This window comes from Cygnus atratus, chromosome 2 (genome assembly GCF_013377495.2).
Source record: "Cygnus atratus isolate AKBS03 ecotype Queensland, Australia chromosome 2, CAtr_DNAZoo_HiC_assembly, whole genome shotgun sequence".
Taxonomy (NCBI): Eukaryota; Metazoa; Chordata; class Aves; order Anseriformes; family Anatidae; genus Cygnus; species Cygnus atratus.
Genome location: NC_066363.1, coordinates 80,385,470 through 80,399,341, shown reverse-complemented (window position 1 = coordinate 80,399,341; position 13,872 = coordinate 80,385,470). Strand labels below are relative to the sequence as shown.

At 40.4% G+C, this 13,872-nt stretch overlaps 1 protein-coding gene across 1 annotated transcript; it reads right to left on the bottom strand.

Annotated features, from left to right (window-relative positions):
• Positions 1-2,325: 2,325 nt before the first annotated feature.
• On the bottom strand, positions 2,326-9,343 carry LOC118251017 (ovalbumin-related protein Y-like). The gene is made up of 8 exons (XM_035552730.2): positions 9,209-9,343; positions 7,364-7,548; positions 6,507-6,557; positions 5,720-5,848; positions 4,831-4,948; positions 4,477-4,619; positions 4,011-4,166; positions 2,326-3,260 (listed from the first exon to the last, which is right to left on the bottom strand). Exons 2-8 carry the CDS (start codon positions 7,529-7,531, stop codon positions 2,859-2,861), a joined length of 1,167 nt encoding a protein of 388 aa, XP_035408623.1. The 5' UTR covers positions 7,532-7,548; positions 9,209-9,343; the 3' UTR covers positions 2,326-2,858.
• Positions 9,344-13,872: the final 4,529 nt, after the last annotated feature.

Genomic DNA, 13,872 nt, shown 5'->3' with positions numbered 1-13,872 from the left:
CTTTGTAGCATTGGAGGAACCTTTAGTCAGGGCACAGCACATTGCGCAAATCCCATCCATAGAAAGGTTCACTGGCATTGTGGTCTTTACAGGTTTTTTTTAGGATGTTCTTAGAAGTAAGCAACACTGTTCATCATTTCTACTGCTGAGCAAGAATGTATTTTTTATGGACACATGCTGTTTCTCTTCATGATGAAGACAAATATATGCCAGTGGTATCATCACCAGGTGCCAGTCCAGGGACCTCTACAGGTCCTCCATTATGATTAGCAGGCTAAAAGTTTATCCTGCAGCTACATGATGCTTTCAGCAAAGTACATGCCTGAAGGACAAGCAATGAGGGCAGCATAACACAGCATAGCATAGCACAGGCCTGTGCTTGATCAGGTCAACTTTTATGTGAGCCTCTAACTCTTCAGCATACAACACTTCAAGTTAGGACCACTACAGACCCTGACCCATGGTCTTAATCTTCTGGCTTGATCTTTGACCTACCTCACCATTACAGACTTGATTGGGAATCCCTGACTTGTGGCTGTAGTCTTGCTATGCTTTCTCAAGTATCTTTTGGGAGCCCAGAAAAGCTTTCTCACTTGAGTCCAAGATGTTCTCTGAGTGCCCTTCCTCTGGTGACTATGACTAGAGCATACTGCCTGCAAAGCCTTGTGACTTCACCTGCGGATTTGGTTTGCTTACAAGAAGATAGTGAAATGTGCAGAGACGTGGAATGTTCGTGGATGGTCTCCAAATGATTTTGTGATGGTCCCTTCTCCAAATGATGTGAGAAGGAAAGGTACACCCAGTCCACAGAGCGCTTCTCATGAGACATTACGAAGAGTGTGATTGCACCTGGCTATTTTCATTCCATATAGTACTGCATATCTAAAACAACACAGCATGGAGAGAAAATGGGGTGTAGTGGCACTTACTGTGCCAGCTCCTTTACAGAATATCCTGCTGGCCCAGACCAGCAAAGCACAGGTACAGTTCTGGGCCCAGACATTGATACGGTGGATAGATTTCTTTCATCTTTTCTGAATCTGTATTTTTACCTCTTGTTTTAGCCTTGAGAGAGAGAGGAAGTTTTCTCCTTCATAAACTCTCTCTTCTGTATTATTCTACTCTGAAGCTCACAGGCTTGTCATCTTAAAATGCGCCTGGACTTTCATCAAATAATACCTCTGACTTCCCCGAGAAAATCACTTGGTTCCAAGCACAGTTCCACTGATCAACATTTTCAATATATAGACCAGAATCACCCACTTGCACAAAAATTAAAATAAGAACAAAATTGGAACCTATATTAAGCACCCAAACATAGCTTTCAACAGATGCCTATCTTTCAGAAGTCTGATCAGCATTACTTTTTATCCCTAATGATACCTAAGGGGCCATTTTTAAAACAACATTCAAATGCTTCTGTTTCACAGTGAGGGTATTAGGTGGACCCAGTGTGTCTTTAAAATCTCCAGTTTTAGGAAGACACTTATCATTTCTGTCATGATTTTCTTTTCCAGGACAATATTTTATGAGTCCTGCTTTTTTTGTTTGGTTGGTTTTTGTTTGGAGTTATAGCAAAAATGTGTTGTCTGCAGTTATACAGGAAGAAAAACATAATGTACACATTAAAACTTAAGAATTCATATCTCTTGAAATACCTTTTGTTTGTTTGTTTGTTTGTTTTCCTTTAATACTTGTGTTAACCATAGCTAATCCTTTATGACTGTCTTGGGAAGACCAATAATTATAGTTCTCCCATAGACTTTGTAGTGGGTATAAAAATGTGTTTTCCTGCTACTTTTCTCATGTTTTTTAAGTTGTATCTTGTATGCATCACTTTGATATATTTATTGAGACCCTTAGAGAATTTCTGTAAAAACTATGCAGAAATAAAATGGCAAATTCAAAGATTTAGTTACTTGATGTGCTATCTGGAGAGAAGCTCAAAGTAAGACTAGGAGCTGTAGGGTTTACTTTGCTTAAGCTCAAAATTAGAAAAGAAAAAGAAATCTTTAAATATTCAGTGACCTCATATATGGGTATATCCTGATTTTGAATATAGGATATAAATACCACTCTAAACCACTACCGTCAATAATCATTACCCACTATAACACATTCTTCAACTTGTGTGGTGCAGTAACCCAAAATAGGTAATGACATGCTTAGTTTGCAAAGCTTTTATTAGAATAAATAGAAGGACAATGCACGTACATTCAAAAAATCAATGATATGTCACTGAAAGGAAAAAGGGCAATAATATCATTCAGGAAGATGTTGTGGTTGGAGATTATTTAAGAAATGGTATACTGTCTGTATGCTCCCTCAGAAAAAGTGGCATGGCCTTATAGTATGTGCAGCACAAAGAAGCCCAAATGCTGGAAGAAGAGTGATCTGCTGAAGTTCAGAATTTCATCTGAAAGTTGTCCAGGCATCAATTCAAGGATGGTTGCCCAGCAAGTTCAACAGGAAGGACAAGGATTATACTGCAAGCAGTGTTTATTTCACAAAGCTCCTATAGAGAAACCAGATCTCAATAGCAATGGCAGGATTTCTCACAAAAAGTCAAAACATTGGCCCTGTTTCCCAAGTTAGTCAAGGACATTGGGAAATCTTCCTAAGCTACCTGCTGAAATTTTCATTCAGCTCTGGATATAAGTCCTGAATCCAAACTGATCAGAAATACCTGCACATAAAGATCTGAAAATTCACATGCTTCTTCAAGAATATCTCCCTAGATATTAAAGGCTTTCCACTTTGATAAAATATTGAGATTAAATTATGCTACAATACTACAGTAAAAGGGTTCAAATTCTGAGGGAGGGGAAGGCATGTGTTATTTCCAACTCTTTCTCTTGTTAGGGGGAACAATATCTACCAAAGAAGAGAATAGTGTTGGTTGGGTTGTGTCTGATCAAGAAGAGGAATGGGTGGTCAGCCCTAAACTCTTCGAACTCAGGGGAAGTCTTGATGTCTCCCATCACCCCTGTTGAGCCTGCCACCTCTGTGCCCTCTTCATTGACTACCATGTACGCCCCATGCACAGCCTCAGACATCTTCAGGCTCTCTGCAGAAGAGATACCAGACAGATTGGCTGAAGGGCTGAACAGGTCAGTCATTCCCAAGGCCATGAAGACAGACGTGAGGTTATATTTCTCCTCCATCTTCATGCGGGGGAGGTACACTTTCACTCTCCTTTCTTCCATCATAGTAGAACTGGTCCACTGTGTGAGTTTTTCGAAGCTGATTGTGTTCTCAATCTGCAAAGAAAGGCAAGAAGTGAAATGCCTAAGGTAAGAGTACGATGGACATTACAGCTGTGTTAATACCATTTGTTATTATTTTTTTTCATTTGTGTACAAAATAGAACTGACAATCTTAAATGTATTTGTTTGTCTTGTATGCTTCCTCCTGACTATTGGCTAAATGACATCTGTCTTGATGAAGTTTTCCAAAACTCTGTCATCTGAAAATTTCTCAATGAGATCAAATGTTTTTGTGTAAAAGCAGTTCTTGAAAACATTAAATCAGATATATGACCATTTGCAGACCTATGCAGCTAACATTTCAGTGAGACAAGATCTTTTATAATATCCCTCATATTTACAAAAACCCAATTCTAAATCTATTTCTTTCACTGCTTTGTGAAAAATCTATTAATGATTATTAACAGGACAATTGGTCCCTATGACTTGTTAACAGAGTTTGAGCTCTACTTTATCAGTGGGAATTGAAATCTCTCTCAAATATATATATATATATTAAAAAAAAATATCCTGCTAGCATACTTATCTCTGGTACCTGATGGAGATCACTGCATATCCCAACATCCCCTTCTGCAGGGCTACAGCACCACTGCACTCTGTTTTACCAGATTGAGTCCCAGGCCCCTGCTAGCACCTGGGCAGCTGGTGTGCTCCCCTCATGGTGTAAGAGGACTGCACAAGCTCTGATGGAAGCCAGGTGCCACTGCACTGATAACTCCTGTGCTTCCCCTGCCAGGGCCGTACCTGCTCCAGGCCAGAAGCCTCATCAGGCAACAGCACCAACATGCTCAGCTCTCCGCTGGCGTACGGAAGCTCCAGGATCTTCATTTTCTCCGCAGGCACCGTGGCCACCTTAAACGTGCTGTTCTGAATCATCATTTGCACAGGCTTGCTGTCTTGCTGCAAAACAGAAGCATGAGATGATGTGAGCAGGGAGCAATTTTTGCTTTAATTGAGTATATGTGCAAGCCTTCAAAGGAAGTGGGCTCGATCCTCAGGCCGTGTCTCCATTTCCTCTCTTGCCTGCTGCTGTGCTCTGGTCAGCTGCAGCTCTTGCCCACGCTCCGTGGCCTTGCCCCACGCGCTGCCAGCGAGGGCCCCAGCTAAATCAGCCAGCCAATGGCCGCAGCACGTGGGGCCTGTGGCACCCAGCCTGCTGGCCATGCGAGCGGACAGCTGGCCTGGCCACAAGCTGTGCCTGCGCCCCTACCTTTGTCATGCTGAAGGGCATTTCCTGAGTGTCTTCTTCCTTAAAGGCTCTCTTCCACGTGCCTTTGAAGTAAATGGCATTAACGAGGACCAGGGCAGTATTGAGATCAACGGAGCTTGATACCAGGAAGTCTTGGATGCGTCCTGTAAGAAGGAAGCAAGGCAGAGAGTGCTGAGACACACCTCCTCTGGTTTTCATGGGTGCCTGCAATGAAGGGCATGGTGAGCTCTGTGGGATTTTGCTTTCATAGCAGCAATCAACCTGGTGTTGCTTGATCTGCTTTTTCTCATTATGAGGAGAGGAAGACAAGGGTCTAGATTATGGCAGCTAAGGGCAAATATTTTTACTCGTTACCATTTGTCTCTTTTTCCACCCAGGAATTAATGAGCTGTCTTGCTTCTTCTGTAGCTGTTTTGAAGTCAACTTCTTCCAGCCCTGCCTTATAGAATTTCTGTGCACATTTTAAGTATTCCTGTAAGCAGAAGAATTGCATTTGTCAGATTGTTAAGTACTTTAAAGTATATGAATGTGAAATGCAAAATTACAAAATGAAACAGAATCGTTGGTTAAAAGAAAAGTGAACTTCTATGACACGCCTGAACATGTCAATCGGCTGTCTTGCTGTAACTGAATCTTGAAGCTGGACAATAAAGGCTACTTTACATATTTAGACTTGGTACTTTTTTCTTCAGATAGGTTTCTAAGTTCGAATTTTGAAATATTTTCCTCATTTTACCGTAACACTTCCAGTTTAGCAAACATTATTAAGGACAGATGATATTTGTTTCTTTCTCTTCGTGCCCACTTTTTCTTTTGAATTCTGTGTCTGTACATTCCTATTTTTGATTTCAAAACTAAAGTTTTCTTTCACTGGGAATATTTTATATCTGGCTTTGAAAAAAAAAATGAGAAAAATATTTTTGACAATTTTGGTCTTTGTTCTTTCACGTCACATATTCCAGATTCCTTCCTTGAAGGTTGCATTTTTCATTAAAAGGCATTTTTGATGAATAAACAGCAATATGGATTACTCCCTGTAGCTATTGCAGCATGGGCACATTATGCCATTATACCATTGCCTGGCCTCCCCCTAAAAGCCACAGAAAGGTTTGGACTGTTCCTGGGGCCAGAACCAATTCCCCTCATGGCTAACAGCAACCTCTTCATCAACAGCCAGCAGACTACTGTCAGTGGTGCTTCCCTAGGGGGGATCTCGCTGACGCCAGGTCATACCACAACTCACCGGAAGAACTGGGTATGTTTTGTCAAGGTAGAGTCTGTCAGCGATCTTGAGTACATACGTAGCATTTGGCATGGCAATGCCTGAGAGAAGATCCTTGAATGAATCGTGGAAGTGTTCAGAAGGGCCACACTGAGGGGATGACATGTAAACAAGACAATACGACACGTTAAGTTTCCTACCTAGAAAATCAGACCCTGAAGGACCGTCCCCACCAGTAGTAACAGTCAGGCCACAGTGGAATCCCTGCCCCAGACCTGGAGCTGTCCCCTTTGCGTCAGCAGCTGCCATGATGGTGGTGCACTGAACTGACAAATACACCTTTCTCAAGGTAAGTCTCCCGAAACACGCTTTTTACAAGAGTGCAGTCATTACCCTGTCACTGAGTCTTCTGGGCTGTTCCTGCCCACCATCTCCTTAACCTGCTTTGGAGACTCTCCACTGCAGTCTGCCTGCCATACGCTGGGTCCAGGTGCTGAGCCCCTTCCACATGCTGTCCCCCAGCAGTGCTTGCAGGCGTGCACATGCTCCCCTGCCCAGGAAGGTATCCTGGTGCCCAAAGCATCCTTCCCCATCCTGTCACTTGTTCTGGTGCAACATGTGCAACCTGCCTTCTTTCCCTGGCTTTAAACATGAATTACATGTGTAATGAGTTACATCCCTCCACAGACCTGCTTGGTTTGAGAGAATTTCCATCATTTTTGATGGTCTGAAACTGCAGATGCAGAATAGTTGTAGTTCCATCTGGAGGAGAAAATAGGGCAGAAAGGGAGGTAAGCTATTTCCTTACCTGGGAGTCACTGGTGCCTCCCATTCCTGTGATGTTATCAAAGTGAAGAACCTACAGGAGAAAATGTCAGTGGGAGAAATAACAAGTATGACCAAAAACGTTACGCATATAAAATTTACATGTGATGTTTGAGGTGGGCCTGTTGGCTCAGAAAACAAAAAGAGAAATAGACAAAAAAAAATGCTGACTGAGAACATAGATGAACTGAAAAGTTACAAGTGATCTTGCAACTGGCTTATACCTCAAGTAGCCTTCTGAGAAATTGTGAACTTTTCTTAAGTGACACTTAATTGTCTTAATTGTCTTAATTGTCACTTTTCTTAAGTGACAATTTTTTTCAGTGAACATCTAGAAATTAACTTAGTTGCATATTATTTCTCATTTTATTTCTCATTTCATATTACATATATATTTTATATATAATATTCTTTCTCTTCCTTTCTTCCAGGGATTTATCTTTCTTATACCAAACCAAACCAAACCAAACAAACAAACAAACAACAACAACAACTACAAAAAACACATTATCTGGAAGATGTCAGAATTTAGAAAAAAATAATATAGTAAAATTTCCTGACTGGTGATCCATTTAGTTACTGTCCTTGATATTTATTTTTTCTTAGTTGAAACTAATTGCCACCTATAGTGAAAATACACACACACACACACACACACACATCTTTTAGAATGTTCTCCAGCTTTAAATAATCTCCAATCTCCATTTCGTGACTAGCCTATTTCTGGTGCATTAAAACATGTGAGAACCTCATCAGTGAACAATATATTTCAGTGATGTTACTTAGAGGGATCGACAAGCAGAAGTAGAGGCCACTTTACACCCCAAGTAAGTAACTTACCTTCTCCATCTGAGATTCAGTGTTACCTCTTGCTCCCAGGTAGACCATGGCCAGAGCTGAAATGATGCTCAGGGGAGAATAGCAGATGTTCTCGTTGGCATGGTGGACTTTCAGCTCCCTGAATACATCAAAACAGAATTCTGTGCTTGCTGCACTGATGGAGCCCATTGTGAAATCTGTGTTGTCTAAAGCAAACAGAAAGAGTCTGACTTACTGCATTGAAATATAATATTAATTGTAATGCAAGAAAGTCAGTACACTTGAACCCTTGTACATGGTGCTCAACTTTTTTAAGTAAACAGAATACAGTGGTGTGTATTTAAAAGGCAGGTGTGCAATCAAAATGCTGGATAGCTACCAGCTATGTGTAGGCTGGTGATTCTTTTGTTTGAAACTTAAGTTCTCCTCTGTACATGTATACTATATTGTTAAAAATATTGCAAAGTCTATCAGTTAACTTGTAAGAAGCTCACTGACAATCTTTTCTTACTTTGTAGGGAAAAAATGACACAGAGCTTTGTTCTCAGATTCTTCATTCATGTGAGACTCCAAACCAGGTTCTTCACTACAGTTTTCAATGTCACTTTTAAAATCAATGGGTTCTAACACCAGCCACTTCATCAGAGGTCTCAAAAGTTAGCATCATTACTTTCTTTTTTTTTCCTTCTTTTTTTTTTTTTTAATAGGATAGTGGAGACAGCAAATCATTTACCAAATTCATCCATTTTATGGCAAATGTGTGTAACTAATATACATTCCATTCCTTGTTGATTTAATTATATCTCACTATTTTTAATTTTTTCTTTAATTTTTAGTCATCTTTTTTTTTTAATGAAAGCCACCTTTTAATTAAAAAGGGCTTGTTTAGTCTGTGTTTAACTTGCAGAGAGTTCACATCTTCAGTGTTTAAACATTTTCTCTGCCTTTTTTCTGACACTATTATAAAATTGTCCCTGCAACAGCAACACTGTAAAGCCTAATGCAGCAGTAGGGTGTTTATACCATTTATATTTTTCCATAAGTTGTCACAAGCAGAGAGAACCTTTTAGGGTGGAATTTCTCCATGTGCAGGGGAAATCCAGGATACTCTGCCAAATGTATCACTGTCCATGTGGAATCAGCATATTCGTGTGACAGTCATCCCTTAATTTGGGATAATTTGAACAACAGTGCATCCATCTGTTCCCCTGGATGCATATTCCATTTCACTCTTAAACCACTTGTGTAGATGATGTAAGGCAGACTTTTGGATTATTTACTAGTTCCACAGGGTATTATATTTTAGGCTTTAAGCTCCATTTATGGTCTTGTTGAAGAAATATATTCTTGAAGCAAACAATACAGCTTTTTTAGTTTCAGAAAATATAAAATTTAAAGATGACACAGAGCTGCAGTGTGCTGTTGCCACCTTGAACAAGCTGCATTCCTTAACTTCATTCAGAGAACATGTTCATTAATCCCTGCAACTGAGCTCTGATTCCATCTTCTTGAATTCAAACATATTCAATATTGTATATAAATTCTAAATTAGAAAGGGATAGAGGAAAAAGGAAGAAAGTCTGTTTTAACATAGCACCAGCTTTTCAACGTAAAAGTGTTCGGAAACAAAGCTTTACTTCATACAAACAAATACTTTGACTTTATGCATATCAGACTGTGAAACAATACAGTAATGCAGCACAAGGTGAGATGAGTTTTTTGCAGAAGCCATCCTTTAATAATATGTTTCTTCAACTGATCTGGAAGATCACAAACATGAAGCTCTATCAATCTTTTTCTAAGTTATAAGATCATTTTTAAAAATTGCAGGTTAGAACGTAAATCATAATTGAAGGAAATGCTTACCTTATCAGCTTCACCTGTGATGGTAAAAGTACAGCTTCTCAGCTGCACTTGGGAGAGACTTGCTGAACTTCTTGAATTATATCCTGTGTAATTTCATGACACGCCCCATGCTGCCCATTCTGTGTTTGCCAAATCAAGTGATGGATGGAGCTCAATGTCAGGCGCACAGTTTTACTGAGAGTATGTCCATTATTTGTAATAATAATCCCTAAATGAAAGCCTTAAATCTCCAGAATTAAAGATTCATTTAATAGCATGTAGCACCTTTCAGAAAATGGTGGAGCATATTGAAAAGACTGAAGCAAAAGTAATGATAAAAGCTGTTCATTGAAATTTAAATACTAAGTATGATTAGGTTACAGAAGCAAATAGTATGGCATAGCTAGTGAAAACAAAGCAAAAACAAAAACAAAACAAACAAACAAACAAAAAGTGTGAAATTAAATCATACACAATGTCTCTAAAGAATTCTGAGTTACTTTCCTTATCTTTCCTCTGTAAGGAGTACTGGCAGGCCAGATTCCACTCAGAGTCACCATTCTGTGAACATAAAAAAAAAAAAAAAAGCAGCTCATGCAGGACTGCTTGCTGTGGTATGCCCACACTACACTTACTGCAACTTTTCTCTCTTCTGGGGTTGGCTGGACAGATTATCACTATCATTAGTCTTCTTTCCCTAAAAGGTCACAGACATGGCATTTCACAGAGCCAAGTTTCATCCTAGAGCAGTCTAGCTCAGGGAACTTACACAGAGATACTCTGTGCAGATTGTCAGTAGAACAAAACTATAAGTGTATTGTATGAATGTAAATTAATTTTGAAAGCAGTATTCAGAGCATCTGCATTGGGAAGATTTACAGAGCTGAAGAAGTATGTGTTGTGGCAAGAGGGGTTGATCAGGGAAGAGTCTTTTGTTGCTTTTTAAATTCAGACATTAGGATATTCAGACCCCAGTCAGATGCTGCAAGAAAAGAATTTGAACTCACTGCTAAAATTTCAAAGGGTGATTTAAGATGAGTTGTTCTTTTCCTTCTCCACAGGTCACAGCACCAGATGCTAGGTTCAAAAAGTGCCTTTTGTACATACAGAGACCATTCTTTCAGATCTTCCACCAGTAACTTCATGGCACATCAGGTGAAACATTCATGGTCTGCAGGACAGTCATAATATACAATAGCAAGCATAATGCAATCTCATAATTCCTTTGAAATAAAAGAATGAACAGACAAGAAAAGAACTACTTTGACCTCTCTGTATGCCATGTGATTTTACAACAGAAATCCAAAGTCAATACACAAAATGCCTCTGAAATTGTCTAGAACAAATTATGCTTTCTGCAGAGAAGAGGTGGACTCCTTAACCCTTTCAGTTGTCTATGCAAGTGGAAAGCCTCTGAATGGTCCATATCTTTCTGCCTAATCCAGTCCTCATTAGTCTTGTTCAGCCGAAGGTGCTAGAGCAATAATAGTAGTGAAGACCTCAGTCTTGTCTGGTGCATTTAAGTACAACTAATACTGTACATGGCACTGTCTATAGCTTAGGCCAGTCTGCTACAGCCATTGCTATGCAGTGGCAGTACTTTTGAGGAAAAATCATTAGACCTTCTGTCACCTTGGTCGCCCATCACTACAAGCCTATTTTAAAGAGAATGAGCTATTCCCTTGCTTCAACAGTATGTAAAACAGTCACCACTGTTGTGAGCCCCATTTAGATGAAGATGGTATCACTATGCTGGTGAAAAGACAGGTCAAGTGGGTGAATATGTCTGTAAGGTGTACAGTAAACACCTTGAATCACACAATTCAGAGTGCTCCAGTGCTGCAAGCTGTTCCTGTGGCTGCTACCCCTTCTGCCTTTCCTGCTTAAGAATGCTTTGTTTCTGTTCAAGCAGGCTTTAACACTCACCACCACCCTCACCACCACCGTCCATTATTGTATACTTTATAGCTCAGACATCAAAAGATACACAATATGTTGTACTCTGTCACTTCTAATTTTTGAGTATGCCCTGAACCTTTTTCCTTGACTATCAAATTGTCTAGCAATACACTCCAGCTCACCATACAAGAGCCACCTTCTCATTTCTGCACCATCTGCCTGAATCATGTTTGGCTCATCATAGATACCCTGTAACTCAGTATCTACAAAGATATCCAGTGAGTCACTACAATATATGAGTAACTGCTACTATATGAGTTAAATATACTCATTGATGAGAGGAATTTTTTGTTTTGTGATAAAGAAGGGGCAAGAAATTCCTCCAGAAGCATGTTATTGCACATCCCAGGTTACTGTTGCTGTTAGGTGTGTTTTGTTTTGTTTTGTTTTGTCACATGAATGGTTAATTTAAAGGAAGGTACAGAAACATCGAAATTAGTCCACAACAAGCAAAAACTTTGAACATGGTCAGCCATCAGTGCAGAATCATCAGAATATAAGAGGTCATGCATAGTCCACTCATTGACTTCAGATCTTCCATGAAGTCTAGTGAGATGAAGCAGATCCTGCTGTAGCTGAAACACTTCCTGGAATAACTAATAATGGATTGCCCTGTCCAGTAGTACATCTGTGTAATGTTCCACAAACACAAAAGGATGTATTTTGTCACATGTCCTTGTTTCGACAATGCTTGTCACAAGAAAGAGGTCAGGTAAGACTTTGCTGCCCTTTGCTCTTCCAGGCATTTCATTGTGGGCCTGTCCCTAAACTAACAGATTCTTGGACATTTGATCCTTTCCAAAAGAATATGAAGTCCAGGTCAGCTCACAGACCAAAGTCTCTCATTCAATCACAAAAACCTATGCAGCTAGAGATTTTGTTCTCATCTATGCTTTCACTCTTTTGCCAGCAAGAAGGAGCATATTGATATTTTTGTGTGTTTTTCATGTCCAGGGTGACTGCCAGAGATTTTTTAGTTAGTTGTGGTTGCAAACCTTGGTGCTGTAGCTATCAATGATGGTTTCTCTCTCAGTTGTTCTGTGGGATTATGTTGTTTCTCCAGACCAAAGAAAATGACATGTCCGGTCAATTTCCTTTGGACAGGAGCTCACAGCCCACCCGGCACCTTTCTGCAGCAGCACTGTGCCACTCTGAAGAGACTGAAATTGTTGCCTACAGTGCTGCCTTTCTCCTTCACAGACTATGTCAAAAGTGTGTATTTCAGTCTTGGCAGCATGGATTTCTCCAGTGAAAGCACCTTCAGAAAGATCCTGTGATGGCCTTGGCCACAAGTATCTCACACCTACTCATTGCATTTGCTTAATAGCAAGCACACAGTGTCCAGGGGCTGCTGCTACACCAGTTCTGGTATAGGCCACACAGTCTCCCCTTTGTTGGTCACCACAGAGTATCCAAAATCCCTCCTCTCTTCCTCAAGTCCCTGTGATTAGCCAACAGCCAGGGTGAAGCCATGGATGGTCTTCCCTCACCAAGTTCTAGGGAGACAGCATGGTAACCAGGCCCTTACACCCACTGTACTTGAGCTGGCCACTGGCATTGGTACAGTTAGCTCGCTGGCTGTGCCACATGGGAGATTAATTAGCAGGGTCCCTCCCCACCAAGAGGCCTGTTCATGGCAGCCTGTGACTAGCACTGCCTGTGTCACCGTGCCTGTCACTTTAGCTTCCACCACTCACTGGAAGGCTGCCCAGCATGCTGGTTGTCTCGGAGTATCCTTCCAGAAATAATAGCATTTTTCTTTTGCACAAAATAGGATAAACTAATCTCTCAGATTGTTCCAACACAGGTATCTTCCCATAAAGCCTTTCTCCCCTTTTTCTGACTGGTAGCCTCCTGAGATTCCTCAAAATATTCCTATCATGTTTCCTGGCCCCTGCAGGAAAGGACTACTGTAGAAAAGAAGAAATGTCACTGTACAGGGCTCAAAACCATCATGTTGCCATTGCAGAAAAAAACCTGGGGGTCCTGGTGGACCCCAGGTTGACTTTAAGCCTGGAGGGAAGAAGGCACAGAAGGGATCTTACCCGTACGTATAAATGCTTGATGGGTGTGGGTAAAGAAGACGAGGCCAGACTTTCTCAGTGGTATCCAGTGGACCAGCAAGTGGGAATAGGCACAACTTGAAATACCATACCTTGTATCACTCCCGGTGTCTTACCTGCCAACCCTTCTGTCAGGTGCTGCACAACAGTCCCTCAGAGAAATAGGCCTTCATTTTGACCTTTGCTGTTGTTCAGGAAACAGTGTAGGTCACTGAGGCATATCTTTGCACTTCAAACACTTTCCAGTTTAATAATCATGGAAAGGCTAACTTGCAAATATAATCCTTTTCAGTCTTCATATTGTTTACATATATTGGCTTTTACATTGAGAAGACTGGATCAGCTGCATCTGGCTATAAAAGATGAAAAAGGCAAATGCTTATGGTAAACATTGAGATGTTGAAATTTCTCTTCTCTTGCAACTGTTCATATCACTGCTTCCACCTCTAAAGAACAAAAAATAAAGCTTACTTGGTAAAATACTTGTTTTTACCACTGAAAAACAGATGGGTCTGTATCACACATATTCTGATAATATTCAAATAATGTAGCATCAGCTGTTTTTTTCTACAGATCTGTTTTTATCACACCCCACTAATGTGGTAATGCTAATGTGGAAATAACCTATATTAACGAGAGTTCTTCTGCTCAAGACTCCAGATA